Raw genomic sequence first — 27,059 nt, 5'->3', positions numbered from 1 at the left:
GCTCTTTTAAACATTTTAGGTTTTCATCGGCCGCCGTAGGTGGACCACAAACCTGTGCGAGGCGTCAAGAGGTAGAAGCAGTTTACGGAAGTGTAACGTTGAGGGCCTCCTTGTGGATCTGGATGGATCTGGAGAAAATAGAGGTCAGTGTATGGTTTTGTCCGTGAAAGTTTTCTTGTCCCAGTGGAAGGTTCGGGGGGTCTGAGGACCTGGTGTAGCCTGGATCACATAGTTTTTGGCAGGAAGACCGGAGAGCGCCGGGGTGCAGGCATGTGGGAGGTGCCTGGTGGCGGAGTCTGTGATCCCTCTGTCTGGTCCGTGTGCCTTTGGCGTGAGTACAACGACTAAAGGGTCTGTAGTGATCAACGACCGTGTCCTAAGTGACAAGGTATAGATCACTCTGCTCGTAAAGGATGGAGGCGGCTCTTAGGATCCAAGCGGCGTCTGCTTCGGGTTTAGGATTTAATTTGCGATTCAGTGATGTTGGAGTCGGGGAGGATGTGCATCACCGGAGAGTGTGTGGTCCGTGGTTCGGGTGAGTAAGGGGCATGGGGGCAGTGTCTGTGGCACAAAGGCTTGTTAGGGCTAAAGCTTTCGAGGCCTTGGCGCCCTGGGTGCTGGGCTGGGGTTCGAACCTCGGTTACTGTGGCAAAAGGCGACACAGCCCCCAGCATTACTTCGACACCATAGACGAACTCTTCTGATCCTTGGAGTGGCTATTTACAGATGGGGGCGGTCAAGTTTAGTCGTCCCCTCCGATTATATATTGTCTGTGGTTGCAAAGGTAGCGTGGAGTGGTGACAGAGACCTCATGGCCGGCAAAATCAAAACCTCTGCACTCACTTCTTTTACTTCTTTATTTATTTTTATTTTGGGGGACTGAGTTTTGCTTTTGTCTTCCCAGGCTGGTGTGCAATGGCGAGATCTCGGCTCACTGCAACCTCTGCCTCCCGGGTTCAAGCGATTCTGCTGCCTCAGCCTCCCGAGTAGCTGGGATTACAGGCGCGAGCCACCATGCCCGGCTAATTTTTGTATTTTTACTAGAGACGGGGTTTCACCACGTTGGCAGGCTGGTCTCGAACTCCTGACCTCAGGTGATCCGCCTGCTTCGGACTTCCAAAGTGCTGAGATTACAGGTGTGAGCCACTGCACCTGGTCTTCATGTCTTAATATATAGTGACAGTGTTGCTTGCCCGCCTAAACATACATTCACATTTTCTTAACAGAATCTCCATGTTGTTAAGTATCCATCCCTTTGGCAAGGTGACCCAAATCCCAGTTTCTTAGTAAGGTCTGATTGGTCTTAACCAATCTTAGTGGTTCCAATTGCCGTTACTAGTGGTAGCTTCGACATGGAAATGCGCTCAGGCATATGGTGCAATTCTAGCCAACTATATATGCAAAAATCTGCCTGGGAGTTTCTGAGGGAGCATTTTTTTTTTTTTAAATGTAATTTCCTGAATCTCTTTTCCATGTTGGTGATGATATTGCCTGAAAATGACGTTAGTTTTCTGTTTTACTTTGTAATGCTTATAATTCGTTCTTATCTTAATGCATTGACTCAACTTTCCAATACAAAGTAGGAAAACAGGGTGTTAGTGGACATTCTTGTATTGTTGCCTACCTGTAAAATTCACCCGTTGTATTGTCTGGAGTTAACACCTTTCCTGGAGGTAAAGTTTTTGGCATTGTTGATCTCTTCCTTTTCTTTGTTAATTTTTCCAGATTTATATATTTTATTTTATTTATTTATTTATTTATTTTTATTTTTTATTTATTTATTTTTTTTGAGACGGAGTTTCGCTCTTGTTACCCAGGCTGGAGTGCAATGGCGCGATCTCGGCTCACCGCAACCTCCGCCTCCTGGGCTCAGGCAATTCTCCTGCCTCAGCCTCCTAAGTAGCTGGGATTACAGGCACGCACCACCACGCCCAGCTAGTTTTTTTGTATTTTTAGTAGAGACGGGGGTTTCACCATGTTGACCAGGATGGTCTCGATCTTTCGACCTCGTGATCCACCCGCCTCGGCCTCCCAAAGCGCTGGGATTACAGGCTTGAGCCACCGCGCCCGGCCTTATTTATTTATTTTTAAACCTGACCTTATATTTATTTTATTCTGCTTGGTCCTACTCTTACTTATATGTTAAAAAAAGAAAAAAGTTGTAGATAGAAGATTTCCATTATTAAAAAGGCTTAAATATATTTGAAAATTTTTACAAAGAAAACTATAAGCTGTAATATTCCAAATAGTGTGAAAATAAGTTAATTCTGCCACATAGCTCCCATAAATGTAAAAGAGCACAGTTCACTTTATCAAGCATTATACATCTCTAAAACTTGACGGAGTGATGAGTGGGGTCAAACAGGTGTCTGGAGCCAGTGGCTTCAGCTCAGTTTTCTTTTTTTTTTTTTTTTTTTTTTTTTTTTTTTGAGACGGAGTTTCGCTCTTGTTACCCAGGCTGGAGTGCAATGGCGCGATCTCGGCTCACCGCAACCTCCGCCTCCTGGGCTCAGGCAATTCTCCTGCCTCAGCCTCCTAAGTAGCTGGGATTACAGGCACGCGCCACCATGTCCAGCTAGTTTTTTGTATTTTTAGTAGAGACGGGGTTTCACCATGTTGACCAGGATGGTCTCGATCTCTTGACCTCGTGATCCACCCGCCTCGGCCTCCCAAAGTGCTGGGATTACAGGCTTGAGCCACCGCGCCCGGCTCAGTTTTCTTTTTTTTTTTTTTTTTAATTGCATTTTAGGTTTTGGGATTTATGTATTTTAAATGTACAATTTAATTATCATGGAGGCAATATATGTATAAGCAATCATTGCCCAGGTCAAGAAATAGATTAATTGTCAGTAGACCAGCGGTGTTCTGTGAACCTTTTTCCATCCTTACACCGAAAAGTAATTTAGGCTTTTCTTTATAGTTTTACCATATAATTAATCATTATTTATCATTGTAGTTAATATAGGTTTGCCTATTTTAAACTGTGTATCAGTGGAATTGTACATCATTCTTTTTTGTGTGTCAGCCTTCTTTTGCTCATTATTGGCAAAGGTATTTCCTGTTGCATCTGAGTATATTTTCTTTGCTCAATGACAAGGATCAGGCAAATTTACAGATAATATTTTAGGGCTTGCAGGCTACATATGGTCTCTTGCATATGCTACTTTGCCTTTTGTTTTATAGCCTTTTAAAAATGTGAAAAGCATTCTTGCAGGCTGGGCCAAAGGTAGCAGTTTTTTTCTATTATTAATTACATTTGTATTGCCTAAAGCTTGTATTATCATGAATAATGCGTCCATGAAAATTTGTGTAAATGTCTTCTGGTTCACATGTCCCCTCATTTGGGAGAGACAGTGATATATACCTAGATGTGCACTTCAGAGTAAAATCACTGCTTCATAGGGTGTGTATAATTTCAGTATAAATAGATGTCAAACTGTTTTCTAAAGTGGTTGTACCACTTACAGTTCCCCTAGCAGAATATGGTTTGCTTTATAGTGTGCTTTATGTGGCCTGTTTAAAATATCTGTCTGTATCCTAATAACATTGACAGATTCTTTTATATTAATCTTCTTTAAAACTTTATTGATATGCTTCTATCGTTGAAATTGACAGTTGATCCTAAAATGTTTTTTGTGTATGTTGTGAGGAGGCTTTTAACCTTCTGTTCCCATCCCCATGCAGTGGCACGATCTTGGCTCAACTGCAATACTCGTCTTTCAGGATCAAGCTATTCTGTTCTTTTGTTTTGTTTTGAGATCAAGCGATTCTTGTGCCTCAGCCTCCCGAGTAGCTGGGATTACTAGTATGAGCCACCATGCCTGGCTAATTTTTGTATTTTTAGTAGAGACGGGGCTTTGCCATGATGACCAGGCTGGTCTTAAAACTCCTGTCCTCAAGTGATTTACCAGCCTCAGCCTCCCAAAGTTCTGGGATTACAGGTGTGAGCCATGGTGCCCTTAGTTTCATTTATTGAAAAGACAGCCTTTATCTAACTCCCTGCAGTGCTATTACTGTCATTCAGACTCTGTATGTGCTCAATTCTGTTTATAAGCATTTATTGTTTTTTTGTTCTATTTGTCCATCATTGTACTAATTGTGCTGTCCTGATTAAAGTACCTGTCTAAGTCGTGATAACTGATAGGGCAAGTCTTTTTTTTTCAAACTTTTAAAAATAGTTGATAGCTATTTAATATTTTCATTGTAAGTTTGGGATTTTGATTCTGATTTCGTTGAATCTGTAGATTGGGAGACTTGACACTTTAAAAATGCTTTGTTTTCCAACTCATCTTTATAGTACCTCTTTGCATTCATTTAAAACTGTCAAAATTTATCTCGGTATTTCTAATTTTAAACATATATTCGAGTTCTTCTAAATGATATTGTTTATGTCAACCTAAAGGAGGAAACTGAGGCACAAAATACAATTTTAGAGTTTACTTGAGACAAAATGAGGACAGCAGCCTGAGAAAATACTTTCGCGTCGCCTTGGGAAGTGCTGTGTTAGGACTTTGTTACAAGTAGGTTTTTTTTTTTTTTTGAGATGGAGTTTCGCTCTTGTTACCCAGGCTGGAGTGCAGTGGCGCGATCTCGGCTCACTGCAACCTCCGCCTCCTGGGTTCAGGCAATTCTCCTGCCTCAGCCTCCTGAGTAGCTGGGATTACAGGCGCGCGCCACCATGCCCAGCTAGTTTTTTATATTTTTAGTAGAGACGGGGTTTCACCATGTTGACCAGGATGGTCTCGATCTCTCGACCTCGTGATCCACCCGCCTCGGCCTCCCAAAGTGCTGGGATTACAGGCTTGAGCCACCGCGCCCAGCACTTAAATTTTTTTTTAAATTTTTAATGTTTTTTCAGGGGAACCCCTATCAGAAAGACTGCTGTCACATTTTAATGCCTCTCTAGACCTATAATTTAAAGGGAGTCATGTTCCTCAGATAAAAGGTTTCATTTCTTTCTCACTTATAAATTTTATTTTGTTTGTTGATGGTCTGTTTGTTCTGTCAGTTACTAAGAGAGGTGTGTTAAAGTCTTCTTTTAGTCTGAATTTTCTGTTTCTTGTTTTTGGGTCTATTTTTTGCTGAATATATTTCAAGACTGTTAGAGATATAGATACAGAGTATTTCTATGAATAAAGAGGTAAATTGTGCCTCTTTTCAGTAAGCATTGTTTCTCTTGCTCTCTGATAATTCTTTAGCATTTCTGGTCAATTTTGTCTGAGAATACAGTTACAACAGATTATCTTTGCTTACTCTCTCTGTGGCATATTGCCTCCAACGTTTTACTCTCAAACTTCCGGTATCATTTTGTTTTGGACATATCAACTATAATAACTGCATGTTGCTGGATTTTAATTTTTAATCCATTCTGACAATTTTGAGGCATTTATATTTAAGTAATTAACTGGAATACATGCTCTGTTTTTACTCAGCATGAAATACTTAATGTCATATAATTTTCTTTTTCTTTTTCTTTTTCTTTTTTTTTTTTTTGAGACGGAGTTTCGCTCTTGTTACCCAGGCTGGAGTGCAATGGTGCGATCTCGGCTCACCGCAACCTCCGCCTCCTGGGTTCAGGCAATTCTCCTGCCTCAGCCTCCTGAGTAGCTGGGATTACAGGCACGCGCCACCACGCCCAGCTAATTTTTTTGTATTTTTAGTAGAGACGGGGTTTCACCATGTTGACCAGGATGGTCTCGATCTCTCGACCTCGTGATCCACCCGCCTCGGCCTCCCAAAGTGCTGGGATTACAGGCTTGAGCCACCGCGCCCGGCTTAATTTTCTTAGTACTTTTTATTTTATAATAGCTATCTAAATGCATTGCATTTGCTTTATGTATTTGATTCTCTTCTTTTGGATGAGTTTCTTATTATTACATTTCCCCACTATGTTGGCATGGAAATTATGTTCTTTAAAACAATTACTAGTTTGTTTGTTTGTTTGTTTAGACAGAGTTTTGCTCTTTTTGCCCAGGCTGGAGTGCAGTGGCACAGTCTTGGCTCACTGTAATACCTTCCTCCCAGGTTCAAGTGATTCTCCTGCCTCAGCCTCCCGAGTAGCTGGAATCACAGGTGCGTGCGACCATGCCCTGCTAATTTTGTGTTTTTTGTAGAGATGGGGTTTCACCACATTGGCCAGGATGGTCTCTCAGACTCCTGACAGCAAGTGATCCCCCCACGTCGGCCTCCTGAAGTGTTGGATTACGGGCATGAGCCACTGCACCCAGACTTACTAGTTTTAATTATAACACTAGAAATTACATGTAGTGTGCAACCTTTGTCATATTCTTATGTTAATTAGCACTTTTTCATTTTACAGAAACCTTAGAGCATGCCAACTTCATTTATCACCTTCTGATTTATCTAGTAAATTATTGTGTATTTTAGCTTTCTATGTATTTAAAACCTCTTAAAATATTGTCACCACTGTTTTTATGACAATGCTTGTGACGTGCCCAGTACATTGACTTTCAAACTTAAGTACATGTCCTCACACGGTGTACAAAGACTTTTGAAGACGTGTGTGAGCACCATGATTTCAAGGAAAACAAAGACCAGCTCCTCTCCTAGCTGATTATCTCTTTTCTAAAACTAATCTGCCTGAGGGTTCACTGGCTCCTGAGGCATGGTGCTGTGGTGGCTCTCATGTCCTACATGCCTTCACAGTCCTTCCATGGAAACTGTCACAGAAGAAAGGCATAGCTCCACCACATTGAGAATCCTAGATGTTATTAGCCAGAGGAATAAAATCTTCTGGGGCTCCAAATAAAGGGATAGTTAACTATATTGGGGGCATTGTTTTAAGATGAATGCCTAGGAGCATTGAGAGTATCTGGGCCCAGAGAAAATGTACCACTTACACTGAATTTGCTCATCAACCCACAGGTTCTGACTCCTCAGGAGCAAAAAAAGTCACCTGAAGAGGGAGGACACAGATTTGGGTATCAGTATTTCTAGGGGCATGATTGAAGACTGAGACTTCTGAAGAGAAGTCCAGAAGATACAAAGACAGACTATCCCAGTTGAATGTCATTTTCCAGGAACAGAAGAAAATGATCCAGGCCCAGGTAACTAACTTTTGGTTTGTTTTATTCTTTCCTTTGTCCCATAATAGATTTGTAGAGGCCTATAAAACTCAATTTCACTAATACAAAAAGTATAAATTTCAAAAAACAGAATCTGGAGAGAAATAAGCTTAGTTTTTAAACTCAGTATCATACAAGATAGTAGTATAAGAACTGCATTGTTCTGCTTTATTTTGCATTTTTCCAATGACTGGTGAGATTTAAATCTTTCTTGGTCAGTTAAATTGCTTGTTCTATAAAATACCTGTGCTTTTCCCTGCCTTATTGAAAAATCTGTTTTGTCCTATTTATAGGCGTTTATATCCACTATATATTGATACTTTCTTTTATATGTTGCAGATATTTTTTCCAGACTGTCACTTGTTTCTTTCCATGTAGAAGTTTTAACATATGTATTTTTTGGAGACAGGATCTTGCCTGTCCCCCAGGCTGAAGTGCAGTGGCGCGATCACAGCATAGGGCAGCCCTGACCGCCTGTGTTCAAGTGATCCTCTCACCTCACACTCTAGAGTAGTTGGAACTATAGGTGCACACCACCATGCTAGGCCAATTTTTAAATTTTTTGGGGGAGATGGGGTCTTGGCATATGGCCCAGGCTGGTCTCGAACTCCTGACCACAAATGATCCTCCTCCCTTGGCTTCCCATAGTGCTGTGATTACAGACCTAAGCCACTGTGTGTGGCCTGAATATTTGATTAAAACTTTATTACAAAATTATCATTGTCTTCATTTCTGGCTTTTGATTTGTATCACATGTATTTTCCATAATTTTGTTGTTTAGTGTTTAGGTCTCGTACTAGTTTTCTATCTTCCTTACATATTGTCCCCAGATTTTAGCAGCCTGTAACAACGCACACTGTGTCCAAGTCTCTGTGGTTAGGAATCTGGGCAAAGCATAGCTTGGTGCTCTGCTTCATGGCCTCTCACAAGGCTGCAGTCAAGGTGTTGGCTGGAGCTGGAGTCTGAGATCAGACAATGATAATTTTGTAACAAAGTTTTAATCAAATATTCAGGCCACACACAGTGGCTTAGGTCTGTAATCACAGCACTATGGGAAGCCAAGGGAGGAGGATCATTTGTGGTCAGGAGTTCGAGACCAGCCTGGGCCATATACCAAGACCCCATCTCCCCCCAAAAATTTAAAAATTGGCCTAGCGTGGTGGTGTGCACCCATAGTTCCAACTACTCTAGAGTGTGAGGTGAGAGGATCACTTGAACACAGGAGAGGATCGGCTTCCAAGCTCACTTACAGGTTGTTGACAGAATTCGTTTCTATGAGGGTTACTGGACTCAGGGCGTCTCGTCCTCACTGGTGGCCAGAGACAGCCCTCAGTTCGTTGCCAAGTTCGTTTTCTTTTACATGGCAACTTGCTTCATCAAAACCAGTAAGACAGAAGTAACATCTAACTAAGCTTCTTTTTTTTTTTTTTTTTTTTTTTGAGACGGAGTTTCGCTCGTTACCCAGGCTGGAGTGCAATGGCGCGATCTCGGCTCACCGCAACCTCCGCCTCCTGGGTTCAGGCAATTCTCCTGCCTCAGCCTCCTGAGTAGCTGGGATTACAGGCACGCGCCACCATGCCCAGCTAATTTTTTGTATTTTTAGTAGAGACGGGGTTTCACCATGTTGACCAGGTTGGTCTCGATCTCTCGACCTCGTGATCCACCCACCTCGGCCTCCCAAAGTGCTGGGATTACAGGCTTGAGCCACCGCGCCCGGCCTCTAACTAAGCTTCTTTGCTTAAACAAACTTTAGTCACGTTCCTAGGCCCATCTGTGCACTTCCTTGTGAAGTCTAATTTTAGCAAAGAACCCTGCTAAGTCAGTTTAGCAGGAACCCCCACCCTCAAGATTTGATACCCCTGAAAATCTGACTCGGTTCCTTATTTTTCACCATCCCGCAGGTGATGTGTGATTACCCTGTCCTGTCTTTAGCAAGAATTGTGTTGGCATGGTTCAGCCAAACTCTCCTTTACCCCAGTGCTTCCTTTTAGTAATTTTTTTTTTTTGAGACAGAGTATCACTTTGTCACCCAGGCTGGAGTGCAGTGGCACCATCTTGGCTCACTGCAACCTCTGCTTCCCAGATTCAAGTGATTCTCCTGCCTCAGCCTCTTGAGTAGCTGGGACTACAGGCATGTGCCACTACACCTGGCTAATTTTTGTATTTTTAGTAGACTTGGGGTTTCGCCATGTTGGCCAGGCTGTTCTTGAATTCCTGACCTCAGGTGATCTGCCCGCCTCAGCCTCTCAAAGTGCTGGGACTACAGGCATAAGCCACTGTGCCCAGCCCTCTTAGTAATTTTGTGTTACTGACCCTCTGCACTTTAGCTATAAATTCCACTTGCTTAAGCTGTATTTGGAGTCCAATCACCCTCTAACATGGCAAAATCCCATTCCATTTGTCTTTATACCCATGATAATGGCCCTGAATAAAGTCTTCCTTACTGTGCTTTTCACAATTCTCATTGAATAATTTTTTTAAACACATCTCATGTAGCTTAATTAAGGAAGTGAGATTCCAACACCTTTGCCATATTCTTCTGGATAGAAGTGAGTCACTAGGCCAGTCCATGCTCAACGAGGGGGAGCTACATAAAGGTGTGAGTACTGGGAGGGTGGAGTTCATTGAGTCCAATCTACCTGCTACAGATCAGTCATATAGTTAAATCATTTTTGAGTGTGGATTGAGGTGGGACTTTCATTTTACTTCTTTCCAGACAGATAGATTCCCATATAAATAATTTAAAATGAGTAACCCAACCAGGATTAAGTACTTGTATTATACGTCTACCCAGTCTGTTCACTGGCCTCTACAATAAAATGAGGATAGTGTATACCTTCTGCCATTCCCTGTGTCTTTACTGACTGAGTTTCACACCCAGCAGTATCCTTTAAACGCATTCTGACCCAGAAGACTGATAACTCATTGATAAGCAGTCTTAATTATCACTATTACAGGACTGTGCGTCCTTTGCTAGCCATGCTTTTCAATCGCAGATGGTCTTCAGGGTTGGGCTGTGTTGTGTTGTCCAAGGGCTGACGACCCTATGCTTTTTGTTCCAGTGTTTATTGGCTTTACAGCAGTCAGCTGTCAGAAAATGTTGTCTCTTTTTTTTTTTGAGACGGAGTTTCACTCTTGTTGCCCAGGCTGGAGTGCAATGGCGCGATCTCGGCTCACCGCAACCTCCGCCTCCTGGGTTCAGGCAATTCTCCTGCCTCAGCCTCCTGAGTAGCTGGGATTATAGGCACGCGCCACCATGCCCAGCTAATTTTTTTTATCTTTAGTAGAGACGGGGTTTCACCATGTTGACCAGGATGGTCTCGATCTCTTGACCTCATGATCCACCCGCCTCAGCCTCCCAAAGTGCTGGGATTACAGGCTTGAGCCACCGCACCCGGCCCATGTTGTATCCTTTGTAGGTCACCTGTCTTGGTGTCTGGATGCTTTTCTAGTCTCCCCTTTGTATCTGGTGTAATTTGTTTCAATCTGATGTGTCTATGTGTAAAGTTCTTGCTTGAAAACTTGTTGGGTTTCTTGAGTTTTTAATCAATTCTGAAAAATTCTCAGTGTTAGATCTTTGGATATTGTTTCTCCATACTCGATTTTCTCCTTCTTCAAAAATTATCAGACTCAAGGAGAGGATCCTGGGAACCTTTAATTTATAATTAGTTCATCAGAAATATAAGAGGCCTGGGTTTGTGACATGTAGTTAGCTCTCCATATCCATGACTTCCACATCCATGGATTCAACCAACTGAGGATTGAAAATATATTTTTTAAAAAGCATCTGCACTGAACACATAAAGACTTTTTTATTGTCATGATTCCCTAAACAATACAGTATAACAACTGTTGTCATAGCATTTTTTTTTTTTTTTTTTTTTTGAGACGGAGTTTCGCTCTTGTTACCCAGGCTGGAGTGCAATGGCGCGATCTCGGCTCACCGCAACCTCTTCCTCCTGGGTTCAGGCAATTCTCCCGCCTCAGCCTCCTGAGTAGTTGGGATTACAGGCACGCGCCACCATGCCCAGCTAATTTTTTTTGTGGTTTTAGTAGAGACGGGGTTTCACCATGTTGACCAGGATGGTCTCGATCTCTTGACCTCGTGATCCACCCGCCTCGGCCTCCCAAAGTGCTGGGATTACAGGCTTGAGCCACCGTGCCCGGACAAGACTTTACTTCTTCCACAATGTATTTTTTTTTTTTTTAACTCTTTGGTATATAAACATAGCCTGTAGAGTGGAAATGAGCAAAAAAACTTTAGCATTTTTTCCATATCATCAAAAATGCATCACTTCATTAAACAGGACTGTTATTACAGGAATCCCTAACACTGGAGGATGTGGCTGTGGACTTCACTTGGGAGGAGTGGCAGCTCCTAGGCCCTGCTCAGAAGGACCTGTACCGGGATGTGATGTTGGAGAACTACAGCAACCTAGTTGCAGTGGGTGAGGACAGCTGCCTCTGTCACTCAAAGGGTGCCTAGTCAATGGCCTTCCTTTCTCAGATGCTTACCTCTTTGGAATACTTGGAGTACTCTGAAGTGGTAGATTCTCAGATCCTTCCTTTGCTCCCACACAATACAGTGTAATCTACCCTCTTGTGAGAGAAAACCTTGATGTTACAGATATGAAACTACAGTTTCACATGAAGGTTTGGTTCTTAAAATGTAACATTCTCCCTTCTTGACATTGCCAGCCCAGTTGGATTTATCTAAGTCTTCTATCATTTCCCTGAACAGGGTATCAAGCCAGTAAACCAGATGCACTCTTCAGGTTGGAACAAGGACAACCACCGTGGACAATAAAAGACGGAATCCACAGTGGAGCCTGTTCAGGTGAGAACTCGCAAGGAAGAGGCTGTGGGAGTCACAGAGAAGGCAACACAGCTGCGGAGGGGGTCTGAGGATATGTAAACAGCTCTTCCACACATCTGTCTCCCAGTGTGAGACCTGTTTTTCTTTGTAGGAATTTACAGTTTAAAAAAAAATCCCGGGCCGGGCGCAGTGGCTCACGCCTGTAATCCTAGCACTTTGGGAGGCCGAGGTGGGTGGATCACCTGAGGTCAGGAGTTCAAGACCAGCCTGGCCATCGTGGTGAAACTCCATCTTTTTTATTTAATAAATTTTTTTTTTTTTTTTTTTTGGTGACGGAGTTTCACTCGTTACCCAGGTTGGAGTGCAATGGTGCGATCGCAGCTCACCGCAGTCTCCGCCTCCTGGGTTCAGGCAATTCTCCTGCCTCAACCTCCTGAGTAGCTGGGATTACAGGCATGCGCCATCATACCCAGCTAATGTTTTTGTATTTTTAGTAAAGATGGGGTTTCACCATGTTGACCAGGATGGTCTCGATCTCTTGACCTCGTGATCCACCTGCCTCAGCCTCCCAAAGTGCTGGGATTACAGGCTTGAGCCACCGTGCCTGGCCAATAAAAATTTTAAAAAGAAAAAAAAAGAAAAAAAAATCCCTTTATCTCTTCAGAAATCTGATTATTTTATCTACCTATTTTTTGTTTGCCTGCTTAATTTTCTTCTTCCTCAGGTTTCAAATATTTCGCTTCTTCATATGCTTCCCCCTCTCTTATTATGAAATTCCACCTTCCAGGCCTCTGTCCAAAGAGGAAACTTTGAAGTCCTCACTGTTTTGTGACTCTGGCCCCTTTCTGCCCCTTGGCTAATGCTGACCTCCCCTCCTAACACCTGTCCTGTGTTGGGTGCAGCTTCCCCAAGGGCAGCTGGGCTTTCGCTGTGCCCTGGCTTCCTTAGCTTCTCTTTTTCCTTATTCTTAGGTTCTCCAAAGGCCCTCATCTGTGCCCTTCACTCTTCAGAGTTTCCTTAATTCTAGTAAGTTAAGGTCCTTCCATTCCCTGGAGGAGAGTCCGAAATTGACATCTCCCTATTCCTCTCTAACACAGATTTTAGTTATTTTTCTTTTTTTCTTTTTTGGCGTATAGAGGTGGGGGTAAATGCTCACACAGATTTCAGTTCTATGTAATTTACTCGATGGTAACTCTGCCCTGAGCTCCTAGTAACTGCAAGGAACTAGAATCATTTTTCCTTCAAGAAAACCCCTGTTAAGTTTTGATTCTCGTCTGTTCCTGTGCATCCTAAATCTTGATCATCCAGGCATCACCTGCCTGAAGAGCTTTCTTCTTTAAAGGTTTCTGCTAGTCATGATGGATCTCTAAGTAAAAAAGATATATATATTTTTAACATCCTGCATTCTCAGGTCCAGCTTAAACCAGGTCATAACTCCTGCCTACTTCCATTTGATTCCATTCTGTATTTAATAATTTGCTTTAGCCGGGCGCGGTGGCTCAAGCCTGTAATCCCAGCACTTTGGGAGGCTGAGGCGGGTGGATCACGAGGTCAAGAGATCGAGACCATCCTGGTCAACATGGTGAAACCCCGTCTCTACTAAAAATACAAAAAATTAGCTGGGCATGGTGGCGTGTGCCTGTAATCCCAGCTACTCAGGAGGCTGAGGCAGGAGAATTGCCTGAACCCAGGAGGCGGAGGTTGCGGTGAGCCGAGATCGTGCCATTGCACTCCAGCCTGGGTAACAAGAGTGAAACTCCGTCTCAAAAAAAAAAAAAAAAAAAAAAAAAAAAACATTAGCTGGGCATGGTGGTGCGTGCCTGTAATCCCAGCTACTCAGGAGGCTGAGGCAGGAGAATTCCCTGAACCCAGGAGGCGGAGGTTGCGGTGAGCCGAGATCGCGCCATTGCACTCCAGCCTGGGTAACAAGAGCGAAACTCCGTCTCAAAAAAAAAAAAAAAAAAAAAAAAATTTGCTTTTCTCCCCCATTGTATTCTGATGACATTAAGTTTCAGTAAACCATGTTACCTGTCAAATTTCTCATTTCAGTGATCTCTGTGATATAATATCATCTTGCTCACAAAGAGATTTCTGTCTTCTTTCTTAAACCCTCCCTGGTGTGTTCCACACATACGATTTATTCCCTAACTCAATCATTTAAAGAGTATTTATTATTATTTATTTTTATTAATTTTATTTTCTTTGAGACGAAGTCTCGCTCTGTCACCAAACCGGAGTGCAGTGGTGTGCTCTCGGCTCACTGCAACCTCGCCTCCCAGGTTCAAGAGATTCTACTGCCTCAGCTTCCCAAGTAGCTGGGATTACAGGCATGCGCCACCACGCCAGGCTAATTTTTTTCTTTTTTTTTCTTCTTTTTAGTAGAGCTGGGGTTTCAACATGTTGGTCAGGCTAGTCTCAAACTCCTGACCTTGTGATCCGCCTGCCTTGGCCTCCCAAAGTGCTGGGATTATAGGCATGAGCCACCACACCCAGCCTAATTTATTTTTTGGGGGGACAGAGTCCCGCTCTGTTGCCAAGGCTGGAGTGCAATGGTGTGATCTTGGCTCACTGCAACCTCTGCCTCCTAGGTTCAAGCGATTCTCATGCCTATCCCCAACACTAGCACCTTGCCTGGCCCATGGTGTTCATTCAGTAAGAGTGTGTGGAATTAATAAATCTGTCCTTTGGATGAAGCGGCCCCCTCCAACCTCTGGTCTGCTGGTCACAGTAAATTGCTTGTATTTTAAGGTCTTTGTTTTGCAAGGCATATTTAGAAAGCAGCCAAATCTGTCTTAATTGTTAGTTATCTAACCTTGTTTTTATGCTAACTGCTTTTTACCTTTTAGTTTGTTTATATTATTCTTTTTTGCCAATGTTCAAGGAACATTGAACATGAAGTTTTATTTACACTGAGATCATACGGTTAGTACTAAAGAGACACTTCACATCAAGGCATTAAAAACAATACTTTGGGCCGGGCGCGGTGGCTCACGCCTGTAATCCCAGCACTTTGGGAGGCCGAGGTGGGTGGATCACGAGGTCAAGAGATCGAGACCATCCTGGTCAACATGGTGAAACCCCGTCTCTACTAAAAATACAAAAATTAGCTGGGCATGGTGGCGCGTGCCTGTAGTCCTAGCTACTCAGGAGGCTGAGGCAGGAGAATTGCCTGAACCCAGGAGGCGGAGGTTGTGATGAGCCGAGATCGCGCCATTGCACTCCAGCCTGGGTAACAAGAGCGAAACTCCCTCTCAAAAAAAAAAAACAAAAAAAAAAAACAATACTTTGGGGCCAGGCACAGTAGCTCACGCCTGTAATCCCAGCACTTTGGGAGACTGAGGCAGGCAGATTACCTGAGTTTAGGAATTCGAGATCAGCCTGGCTAACATGGTAAAACCCCATCTCTACTAAATGTACAAAATTAGCTGGGCATGGTGGTAGGCACCTGTAATCCCAGGTACTTGGGAGGCTGAGGGGAGAATTGCTTGAACCTGGGAGGTAGAGGTTGCAGTGAGCCGAGATCACAGCAGTGCACTCCAAGCTGGGCAGTAGAGCAAAACTCCATCTAAAATAAACAAACAAACTTTTACTCCAAATAAAATGATGGAAAGCTTTGTTCTTTTCTTTCTAGAAATCTGGAAATTTGATGATCATGTGCTGGAGCACTTACAGCATGAACGCCTATTAAACAGAAGGAAACAATGTCATGAAAATGATGCATTTGAAAATATTCTTCATTGGAGCAAAAGTCAGTTTCTGCTAGGGCAAAGTCATGATATATTTGACTTACATAGAAAAAGTTCGAAATCGAATTTAACTTTAGTTAACCAGAACAAACGCTATGAAATAAAGGACTCTGCTGAGTTTACAGGAAATGGGGACTCCTTTCTTCATGCCAACCATGAACGATTTCATACTGCAATTAAATTTCCTGCAAGTCAAAAATCCATCAGCACTAAGTCCCAATTCATCAATCCGAAGCATCAGAAAACTCGAAAATTAGAGAAGCATCATATATGCAGTGAATGTGGGAAAGCCTTCATCAAGAAGTCTTGGCTAACTGATCACCAGGTAATGCATACAGGAGAGAAACCCCACAGATGTAGTCTATGTGAGAAAGCCTTCTCCAGAAAGTTCATGCTCACTGAACATCAAAGAACTCATACAGGAGAAAAACCGTATGAATGCCCTGAATGTGGCAAAGCCTTTCTCAAGAAGTCACGGCTCAACATACATCAGAAAACACATACAGGAGAGAAACCCTATATATGCAATGAATGTGGGAAAGGCTTCATCCAGAAAGGAAATCTCATTGTACACCAGCGAATTCATACAGGTGAGAAACCTTATATATGCAATGAATGTGGAAAAGGCTTCATTCAGAAGACTTGCCTCATAGCACATCAGAGATTTCACACAGGAAAGACGCCGTTTGTGTGCAGTGAATGTGGAAAATCCTGTTCTCAGAAATCAGGTCTCATTAAACATCAAAGAATTCATACAGGAGAGAAACCCTTTGAGTGCAGTGAATGTGGGAAAGCCTTTAGCACAAAGCAAAAGCTCATTGTCCATCAAAGGACTCATACAGGAGAGAGACCTTACGGCTGTAATGAGTGTGGGAAAGCTTTTGCCTATATGTCGTGCCTGGTTAAGCATAAGAGAATACACACAAGGGAGAAACAAGAGGCAGCCAAGGTGGAAAATCCTCCTGCAGACAGGCACAGCTTATTACACACCAGTGATGTCATGCAGGAGAAAAACTCTGCTGGCATGGTGACTACACAACTGCCTTCCATGGCCCCTCAGACATCATTAAACATCAGTGGCCTCCTAGCAAACAGGAACGTAGTCCTTGTGGGACAGCCAGTGGTCAGATGTGCAGCCTCAGGAGATATCAGAGGATTTGCACAGGACAGACACCTTGTGAATGCCGTGAATGTAGTCGTGCCTTCCGTGATCAATTATGTCTTATTTTATGTTACAGAAAACTCATAGGAAGAAAGCACAGATCTATGTGGAAAAGGGTTGAGCAAAAATTTGTAGTTCATTATGTGGCTTAAAAGTATACACTGAGAGAAAGTGTGTAAGGCTGCAAAAGCCTGATAAACTCATCCTATTTAAAATATGCTGTGATAACAAAGGCAAAATCTAATGTTACCCTATGCACATGCACAGCCATTGCTCTGTGTCAATTAAATGAAAGAAGCCCAGGTACTTTTAAGTGGAGGAAATTAAGTACTGCGAATTTTTCAGACAGATGAGATCACTGGTATCTGGAGTGTTGCAGTGACTGAAAAGCCCCGAAAGGGGCAGTTGATGGGAAAGGGCTACTACTGGATTGGTGGGATGTGGGACATGTATGTGTCAATTTAGTTTCCTTAGATCAGTGTGAAGGATTAATTGAAAACCAGGACCGTAAACTTTCAGAACTTTATATTATGCAGAGGAATCTCTGAAACAATAATCAATTTGTTTCATTAAACAAATATTTAAAAAGTATTTCCTTTGTACCCTGTCCTGTTCCAGGAGCTGAGGTCATAGTGGTAAACAAGGAAGAAAAAGTTTGTGGTCTCCTGGAGAGTTTGTGGGGTTATCTTTAAGTTGTATCATTACATTCAGCTAATCTAGTCAGGGGATGCAAATATCTACATTCTGTGAAATGGACATGGAGTAACTGTCTAGGGGACATGATAATTTATTGTCCAAGGAGTAGCATAAGGACTGCTGTTAATGGTACTTAAGCACCTTAGTACAAAAATGAGGGTTTTTGTTTTTTTTTTTTTAATGCCCACATCTTATCTCTCCAAGAAATTACAGATTCCCTGCTCAGTCTTGTGGGTACTTAAATGTTAGAATTAAAGAAACTGAACACAAACTTTAAAAATTCAATTCCCTCACTGCTCAAGAGCTGGATGTGAGTAGCGGCTACCAAACTGGGCAGCACAGTGAGCAGAACTTGGACGTAATGGGGACTCTTTGTCATCATTTCCAGCGTCCCAGAAAGTTATGCTGGAGAGGCTGGTTTGCATGATCTAGTATTTCCCAACACATAGAAAAACAAAACTAATTATATATTGATTTGGAGAGTGAATGTATGAACTAGTAGGTTAAAGTTATTTTGTCATTGAAGGGAATGAGAGCTGTAAAGAATGGAATTGTCACAATTTTTGTGTGATTAGAGTGGCTTAAACAAATATATTTCTTTTTTTTTGAGATGGAGTTTCGCTCTTGTTACCCAGGCTGGAGTGCAATGGCGCCATCTCGGCTCACCGCAACCTCCGCCTCCTGGGTTCAGGCAATTCTGCCTCAGCCTCCTGAGTAGCTGGGATTACAGGCACGCGCCACCATGCCCAGCTAATTTTTTGTATTTTTAGTAGAGATGGGGTTTCGCCATGTTGACCAGGATGGTCTCGATCTCTTCACCTCGTGATCCACCCGCCTCGGTCTCCCAAAGTGCTGGGATTACAGGCGTGAGCCACTGCGCCCGGCTATTAAAAGTTTTTTTTTTTTTGAGATGGAGTTTCGCTCTTGTTACCCAGGCTGGAGTGCAATGGCGCGATCTCGGCTCACCGCAACCTCTGCCTTCTGGGTTCAGGCAATTCTCCTGCCTCAGCCTCCTGAGTAGCTGGCATTACAGGCACGCGCCACCATGCCCAGCTAATTTTTTGTATTTTTAGTAGAGACGGGGTTTCACCATGTTGACCAGGATGGTCTGGATCTCTTGACCTCGTGATCCACCCGCCTCGGCCTCCCAAAGTGCTGGGATTACAGGCTTGAGCCACCGCGCCCGGCCAAAAAATTTTAATTGAAATTTTAAAATTGGGATTGCCGGATCAAAAATGAGTAAAAAATTTAAATTGTACAGATAATTCCAAGTTGTCCTCCAAAAAAGGATGCAAAAATTATTTCCTTTACTATCCACCTTCCTTGCTTGTCTAAATAGCTAACGTTTCTTTTACGTGTGCTGTTGATTTTTAAAATTGGGGACGACGCCAAACAAAGTAGCATCTCATTATTAAATCGCTCACAAATGCCCTTTATTTTTTAGGGAAACGTGCGTATATTTGAGGCTCACCTCTTTCCCCTCCTCGCTGGAGGTAGTTAACGTTTCCAGGACACTGGACGGCATCTGGTTCACAGAGCCGGGTCCTCACCTTTGGCTCCGCTCTTTTAGCAGTTCTGTGACCAACCTCATCCAGACCAGCTTCACTCATTCTCATTCCCATCCCCGCCTCATTTCCAAATATCCCCAGGGCTCCAACTGTTCAGTGTTTATGTCCACGTGGTGACCTCTGCCTCCCCAGCAACGTCTCAGTCCTACAAACCTGTGTCATCCAAAGGCGCCTCCAACCAGAGGCAAGCTGGGGTCTTCTGAGCCACACGGACAGCGGCCTTCCTTAAGATGGCCGCACCCACGGTGCTCTAACGGCCCCCGGGCATCGCCAACTTCCCATTTTCCCCAAAAGGCTGAAAACGTAAGCCGCTCCATATTGGCCTCGAATAGGCTCTGGCCCCTGAAAATTTACTCAGCACAGCGATCCTTACTGATGACGGGGATTCAGGCAACGTGGTGCCGTAAAGGGTTTACAATTTCCTCTCACCGCGCTGCGCGACAGCAGCCGTAAGGTCCGCCCCGTGGGCGTGGCCACGTTACGACACAGAGCCTATAACTATCTGGTCCGCGCGCGGGCAGACGGCGTCTGTAGCGACTTCCGGGCGGCAGCCACGCAGGACCCGTGGGGTGGCACGTGGCTTAGGAAGGGGGTTCAGCCCCTGGCAGATGCCAGCAGAGTCCTGAGAAGCTTAGGATTTGGCGAACTTAACCCCAGGTGAGGAGCCTGGGTGGAAGACCCTGTCCTGGGGGTTTCTTGTGATTCGGCCGCCGGACAATCCTGGTGATTTCGCGATGGGCCCTTTAGTGGTCAGTGGTTCAAGGCTCTGAAGGGATGAAAGGTCGCGGGTCCGACTGCCGGGGTTTGGTGTCTGCGGGAGAGATCTTACCTTTGACGCTCCGTGATTGAAAGCTGGGTGGCAAGGGTGCCAGTGACGGCGGTTTTTCGTCCAGGTTTGAGACTTCATGTGAGACTGAGACATGAGAAGAGGCGTCAGTGGACCCCGGTTTCTATAGAACATTTAAAAAATTAGCAGGCGTAGTGACATGCAGATCTGATATTCCTGGTTCTCAGAGTAAAATGATTGAAGGGTGGGAGATAAAGGGGTAATATATGTATCCAGAGGTCAAAGAACAGTTGGTGGAGCTCTGTGGGTATCCTAGCGACTCGGGAGACTGAGGTAGGAGGATCGCTTGAGGAGGCTACAGTGAGGAGCTCCTGCCACTGCATTCCAGCCTGAGGGACAGTGAGAGACCCTGTCTCAAACAACAAAACTCTCTTTTCTCATGTAACCATGCCTGTCACTCTTTTGCTAACAGTGGTCAGATATATCTTTTTTTTTTTTTTCTTTTTAAGCCTTGGAATATAAAGCTATACTCTAGTGATGTGTTGCTATAAACCATGTGCCTTTTGTTTTTCTTGTCTCCATGTTTCTGCAGTTTTCTTGTATTTTTCCTTTCAGTCAGGTTCATTTAGACACAAATAAAAACATTTCCATCACTCTAAACTCTTATTCTTAGGAAAAACCCTTCCGTTCTTTTTCCACCACCACCACCCCCGCCCCCCGGAATCTCTCTCTGTCACTCATACTGTAGTGCCGTGTCGTGATACTGGCAGACTGCAACCTCTGCTTCCCGGGTTCAAGCAGTGCTCCTGCCCCAGCCTCCTGAGTGGCTGGGATTAGAGGCGTGCACCACCATGCCTAGCTAATTTTTGTACTTTTTAGTAGAGGCGGGATTTCACCATGTTGGTCAGGCTCCTGACCTCAAGTGAACCACCAGGTCCAACTCCTGACCTCAAGTGAACCACCCGCCTCGGCCTCTCAAAGTGCTGGGATTGCAGGTGTGATCCACCGTGCCCGGCCCCGTGTTTGTTTTTAAAAGCCTTTTTATACTATCTTCACATTTGGTATAATCTGTATAAATATACTTTGATTTTATTACTAAATTTGTAATTTAAAACATTTCTATATAAGTTGATTATATATTTTCTTCATTGTTGTAATAGTGTCACATCAGGTGGTTAGGAACCAGTGGAAAGATGAGTTATCACATTAAATATATGCATTAATTTGAACAGACTTGATTGATATATATGCTTGTACTTTTCAGTAACATGGTTTTCTGATTATCCAGATTCTCCATACTTATCTGTAATAAATATTTAAAAGTTAAATTACTGCTGGGCGCGGTGGCTCAAGCTTGTAATCCCAGCACTTTGGGAGGCTGAGGCGGGTGGATCACGAGGTCAAGAGATCGAGACCATCCTGGTCAACATGGTGAAACCCCGTCTCTACTAAAAATACAAAAAATTCGCTGGGCATGGTGGCGCGTGCCTGTAATCCCAGGTACTCAGGAGTCTGAGGCAGGAGAATTGCCTGAACCCAGGATGTGGAGGTTGTGGTGAGCCGAGATCGTGCCATTGCACTCCAGCCTGGGTAACAAGAGCGAAACTCCGTCTCAAAAAAAAAAAAAAAAAAAAAGTTAAATTACTTTCTTATACTCCAGGATAGCATAAGTTTTCATATATACTGCTTCCTTTGCTATTTAATATTAAATAATTCAAAGTTTTTATTTATATTGGCTTTTTCATTGAAGGTTTGTTAAGTGTTTTTTTCTAGATATGTAGTTTTGTTTCTATTTTAATTTGGTGAATTTCCATTACTGTTGAGCTCCGATTTGGTAATCCTGGTTAGTGAGTAAGTTCCTTCCATATTGACTTTCAGAGTTTGTGGAAATTGCTTTTATGGCTTATTTAACCCTGTATTTGGGAAAAGCCGTCGATCCTACTAGGGCAACAGAAGTGATTTTGCGGACAATTGACATGAATGTGCATAATAACAGGAAATCAGCAGGAAATTCTACCCATTTCTAGGTGGAAGTCTATGAAGGTTCATAAACAGAAAGTTTTGAAATTTGGATGTGGCCAAAATGTTGCATTCATGTCCTCCTTCCCATGAATAGTCCTGCTTTCAAGTTTTATACCATTTTCTCTTGGGCTAATGCTGGAAGGATGCATATCTGATATTCCTGGTTCCCAGATTAAAATGATCCAAGGGTTGGAGATAGAGGGATAATAAATGTATCTAGAGGTCTAAGTACAGTTGGTGTAGAGTTCCAGGGGTATAAGAATTTAGAAAAGCCATTGGGAATTGCCTTAGATTTGTGATCAGAAACATTGGAAGTAAAAGCTCATGGTATAATGGGTAGTGACTATCTGGCTATCGCACAGGCAGTAAAAAGAGTTTACCAAGACCTTTGTAGATAAAGAAAGGCAGAGTTATTAAAGAAGGAAAATGTGTTGCAAGAAAGCAGCAGGTATATCAGCAAGAGTGGAGCTGACTGCCAGGAGACAAAAGGCTTGCTGGGAATTTTATAGGATAGTTCTTGGGCTGCAGAGTGCTACATGCTGTACTGATAATGCCAAGGTTGCAGTAAGCTAATTTGCATTTTCCTATCAGCTGAGGTGTTTGTGGTGAGCTCTGTGAGTTGTGCAGGAGGGATACACCATGAAGAAAGGCAGACTTGTAGCTTACCTGCCTTTTCTTTTTTTTTTTTTTTTTTGAGACGGAGTTTCGCTCTTGTTACCCAGGCTGGAGTGCAATGGCGTGATCTCGGCTCACCGCAACCTCCGCCTCCTGGGTTCAGGCAATTCTCCTGCCTCAGCCTCCTGAGTAGCTGGGATTACAGGCACGCGCCACCATGCCCAGCTAGTTTTTTGTATTTTTAGTAGAGACGGGGTTTCACCATGTTGACCAGGATGGTCTCGATCTTTTGAACTCGTGATCCACCCGCCTTGGCCTCCCAAAGTGCTGGGATTACAGGCTTGAGCCACCGCGCCCGGCGCTTACCTGCCTTTTCTTTTTACTTTCTCCTGCTTCCACCAGCCTGACTCCTTTTCCCTTGTTAGAACTCGACAGAAGGTAACTCCACCAGTTGATGGCCTTAAAGTGGCTTTTTAACCCCCCATTTCTGATATGCTGCTTTGGGATTAGTGTTAGGACATGCTCCTTTTCCATATGTCAAGTGTTTTCCTCTATGTCAGGCGTCCCCAAACTTTTTACACAGGGGGCCAGTTCACTGTCCCTCAGACCGTTGGAGGGCTGCCACATACTGTGCTCCTCTCACTGACCACCAATGAAAGAGGTGCCCCTTCCTGAAGTGCAGCGGAGGACCGGATAAATGGCCTCAGGGGGCCGCATGTGGCCCGTGGGGCCGTAGTTTGGGGACGCCTACTCTATGTGAAAAGTCCAGAATGGGTAATTCTATAAAAACAAAGTGGATTAGGCCAGGCGCGGTGGCTCAAGCCTGTAATCCCAGCACTTTGGGAGGCCGAGGCAGGTGGATCACGAGGTCAAGAGATCGAGACCATCCTGGTCAACATGGTGAAACCCCGTCTCTACTAAAAATACAAAAAATTAGCTGGACATGGTGGCACATGCCTGTAATCCCAGCTACTCAGGAGGCTGAGGCAGGAGAATTGCCTGAACCCAGGAGGCGGAGGTTGCGGTGAGCCGAGATCGCGCCATTGCACTCCAGACTGGGTAACGAGAGCGAAACTCCGTCTTAAAAAAAAAAAAGCAAAACAAAGCGGATTAGTGGTGGCCTGTGGCTGAGGAGGCCAGGAATGGAGCGGGTTGGGGAGAAATGGGACAGTGACTGGTAATGAGTATAAGGTTTCTTTTTCTTTTCTTTTTTTTTTTTTTTTTTTTGAGACGGAGTTTCGCTCTTGTTACCCAGGCTGGAGTGCAATGGCGCGATCTCAGCTCACCGCAACCTCCACCTCCTGGGTTCAGGCAATTCTCCTGCCTCAGCCTCCTGAGTAGCTGGGATTACAGGCACGCACCACCATGCCCAGCTACTTTTTGTATTTTTAGTAGAGACGAGGTTTCACCACGTTGACCAGGATGGTCTCGATCTCTTGACCTCGTGATCCACCCGCTTCAGCCTCCCAAAGTGCTGGGATTACAGGCTTGAGCCACCGCGCCCGGCCAAGATTTCTTTCTTTTTGTTTTTCCACCTTTCTCAACTTTTAGTTTCAGGGATACATGTGCATATTTGCTACATCAGTAAATTGCATGTCACTGCAGTATGGTGTACAAATGATTTTATCACCCAGATTGTAAGCATAGAACTCAATAGGCAGTTTTCTGACCCTCACCTCTCTCCCACCCTTCTCCCTGAAGTAGGCCCCTGTGTGGTCTGGTCCACTCTTTGTGTCCCTGTGTACTCAGTGTTTTGCTTTCATTTATAAGGGAGAACGTGGTATTTGGTTTTCTGTTCCTGTATTAACTCATTAAGAAAGTGACCTCTGGTCCAGGCTTGGTGGCTCATGCCTGTAATCCCAGCATTTTGGGAGGCTGAGGCGGGTCAATCACGAGGTCAGGAGATCGAGACCATCCTGGTCAACATGGTGAAACCCCGTCTCTACTAAAAATACAAAAAATTAGCTGGGCATGGTGGCGCGTGCCTGTAATCCCAGCTACTCAGGAGGCTGAGGCAGGAGAATTACCTGAACCCAGGAGGCGGAGGTTGTGGTGAGCCGAAATCGCGCCATTGCACTCCAACCTGGGTAACAAGAGTGAAACTCCATCTCAAAAAAAAAAAAAAGAAAGTGACCTCTGACTGCATCCATGTTGCTGCAAAGGATTTCATTCTTTTTAAGGCTGCATAGTATTCCACAGTGTATATGTACAACATTTCCTTTATCCAGTCCTCTGTTGATGGACACCCAAGTTGATTTCATGTCTTTGCTGTTGTGAAAAGCGATGTGGTGAACATACATGTGCATGTGTCTTTTTCGTAGACCAATTTATATTCCTTTGGGTATATACCCAGTAATGAGATTGCTGGGTTAAATGGTAGCTGAATTTTTTACTTTAAGAATGAATTTTATGTTGTATGAATTATAAGCCAGTAAAAAAACTGAAAACTCTCTAATAACTTTACCTTAAACTGTGAAATATTCTGATCTTCTAACCCTACCTGTAAGGAACATGGCTGTACTTTGGTCAAGGAATAGGCTGAGGCAGATATCTGGGCCAGAGTGATTCAGTGAGTTTAGAGCGCGGATGTATAACTCCACTTGTTATCATAGCCATGTAGCCATAACATGGGAAGGCCATCCCTTGGCCCTACGCCACTATTGCCTGTAAAAGATAGAATCACCCTGCTGACGCTATACAGAGGCTCTCATGCCCAGCGAGATAAACACTTAAGCTGTTGCCCCTTAAAGGCAAGGGAGATCTGGCCATATAGCAGTGTGTGGGAGTTGCTGGACTAAGCAGCTGAGACAGGGCAGTGTGAGAAAGCTATTGATGAGAGCTTCTGCTGAATAAATTCATTTTTCACCTGCCTCCGGCTCCCCTAGTGTTCTTTGTGCTTATTCACTGACTCGCTTCAGACCTTAGAATAGACCTGACCCCGAATGTGACATTTGGTGTAGTTGTGAACCTGACAATTGGTGAAGTCAGCAGGATGAGGTGAGTCGGCCTTCAGCCCTTGAGGCTCCTGGCTTGGCTATGTGGCCTCACCATGCGCTGTGGTACCTGGTGGCAGTGGTGCTGCTTGGATGGGCCTCAGTGGAAATGTGGGAGGCAGTGGACGGGTCTCCCATGAGTGTGGGTAAGGGACTGAAGCATCTGGAAGCTCACAGCCCCAAGAAGGAATGCACCTTCGCTAGCAGTGTCAGATGGGCGTTTCTGACTGCACTATGTAAAGTGCAAGCTCAGTCCCTGCAGGACACAGCACAGGTAAGGGACCTTCAGGCACAAGCTGAGCACCTGAGGGCCCAAATACACAAGCTTGGAGCAAAACGTGGCGGTGAAGGACCTCCAGGCGCAAACAGGGCATTAACAGACCCAGATAAACAGCCTGGAACAGGAGTTAGCAACAGCTTTCGGTGCTACCTCAGCCTGGCCTCCTGGCTGGACACTCCCATTTGGTCTGATGCTGAGGAGAAGGAGGCTCCCCCACTGTGGGCTCACCCTGTGATCCGTCAGAAGGTAGGACATGAGCAGCTGATGGGACCCCAGGGGAGAGCCCAAGGACCTTCCATAGTGGTGGAACACATGTCTTTTTTTTTGAGACGGAGTTTCGCTCTTGTTACCCAGGCTGGAGTGCAATGGTGCAATCTCGGCTCACCGCAACCTCCGCCTCCTGGGTTCAGGCAATTCTCCTGCCTCAACCTCCTGAGTAGCTGGGATTACAGGCACGCGCCACCATGACCAGCTAATTTTTTTGTATTTTTAGTACAGACGGGGTTTCACCGTGTTGACCAGGATGGTCTCGATCTCTTGACCTCGTGATCCACCCGCCTCGGCCTCCCAAAGTGCTGGGATTACAGGCTTAAGCCATCGCACCCGGCCGGAACACACCTCTTATAATGCCTATACTCTCACTGAGTTGCAGGAATTAGATAAACCCTGCTGACAGCATCCAGGGGAGCTGAAAGCATTTCTTGCTCCGCCTCTGAGATGGAGAAGCTGGCTTCTACCAAACTCACCTCTCCCTTCATCAACAACTGCAGCTGTACCAACAGTTGGCACAAGGGCAAGGTGACCACACATTAATCAAGTGCCTAATGGCACCCATATGAACTGTTTGGAATGATGCTACAGAGATACCAGAAACCATGAGTAAATGGCAGTCATATACTGATTTGGTGCAGATACTCCAGGAGATGGGTGTGTGGCAGGCTGTGTTTCATCTGAATACCCAGAGGCCAGATAAATGCTTTATCTCCCACATGAGGGATCTTGTGCTGGGCTCAGCCCCCAAACACTTTTGGCTCTCTAGCTGCTATTCTCCCCACAATGTGGGGTGCCACATACATGAAGTGACTACTGCTACCGCAGCCCTCAGGGAGGCAGAAGGCCATCGGCAGTACTGGGGAATCCATGCCATAAAAAAGGAGAAGGTGCCCCCTCTGCAGATAACCACCCCACAAGATGAAAAGGGGCCCCAGCCGATGACCTGTGTGCAAATGTGGATTGCTTTAATTACAGCTGGGGTTGCTCTAGAGGAAATTGACTGGCAACCCAATGGA

The 27,059-nt window shown here is 44.4% G+C and overlaps 1 protein-coding gene and 1 pseudogene across 3 annotated transcripts; both read left to right on the top strand.

The window, feature by feature from the left end:
• The first annotated feature begins 45 nt into the window (after nucleotides 1-45).
• ZNF350 (zinc finger protein 350) lies at nucleotides 46-17,400 on the top strand. Of its 3 annotated transcripts, none has more exons than XM_039466932.2 (5): nucleotides 46-143; nucleotides 6,886-7,067; nucleotides 11,407-11,533; nucleotides 11,827-11,922; nucleotides 15,533-17,400. In XM_039466932.2, exons 2-5 carry the CDS (start codon nucleotides 7,053-7,055, stop codon nucleotides 16,894-16,896), a joined length of 1,602 nt encoding a protein of 533 aa, XP_039322866.1. In that variant the 5' UTR covers nucleotides 46-143; nucleotides 6,886-7,052; the 3' UTR covers nucleotides 16,897-17,400. The 3 variants fall into 3 exon arrangements, with proteins under 3 accessions (XP_039322866.1, XP_074242104.1, XP_039322867.1); XM_074386003.1 differs by lacking the exon at nucleotides 46-143 and adding an exon at nucleotides 158-535; XM_039466933.2 differs by lacking the exon at nucleotides 46-143 and adding an exon at nucleotides 5,487-6,072.
• Nucleotides 17,401-17,494: 94 nt separating this feature from the next.
• The window catches only part of LOC104649887 (programmed cell death protein 7 pseudogene), a 37,086-nt pseudogene continuing 27,521 nt past the window's right edge, over nucleotides 17,495-27,059 (top strand).

The sequence above is a fragment of the Saimiri boliviensis genome, chromosome 14 (assembly GCF_048565385.1).
Source record: "Saimiri boliviensis isolate mSaiBol1 chromosome 14, mSaiBol1.pri, whole genome shotgun sequence".
Lineage (NCBI taxonomy): Eukaryota > Metazoa > Chordata > Mammalia > Primates > Cebidae > Saimiri > Saimiri boliviensis.
This window is presented reverse-complemented; position numbering and strand designations above follow the sequence as displayed.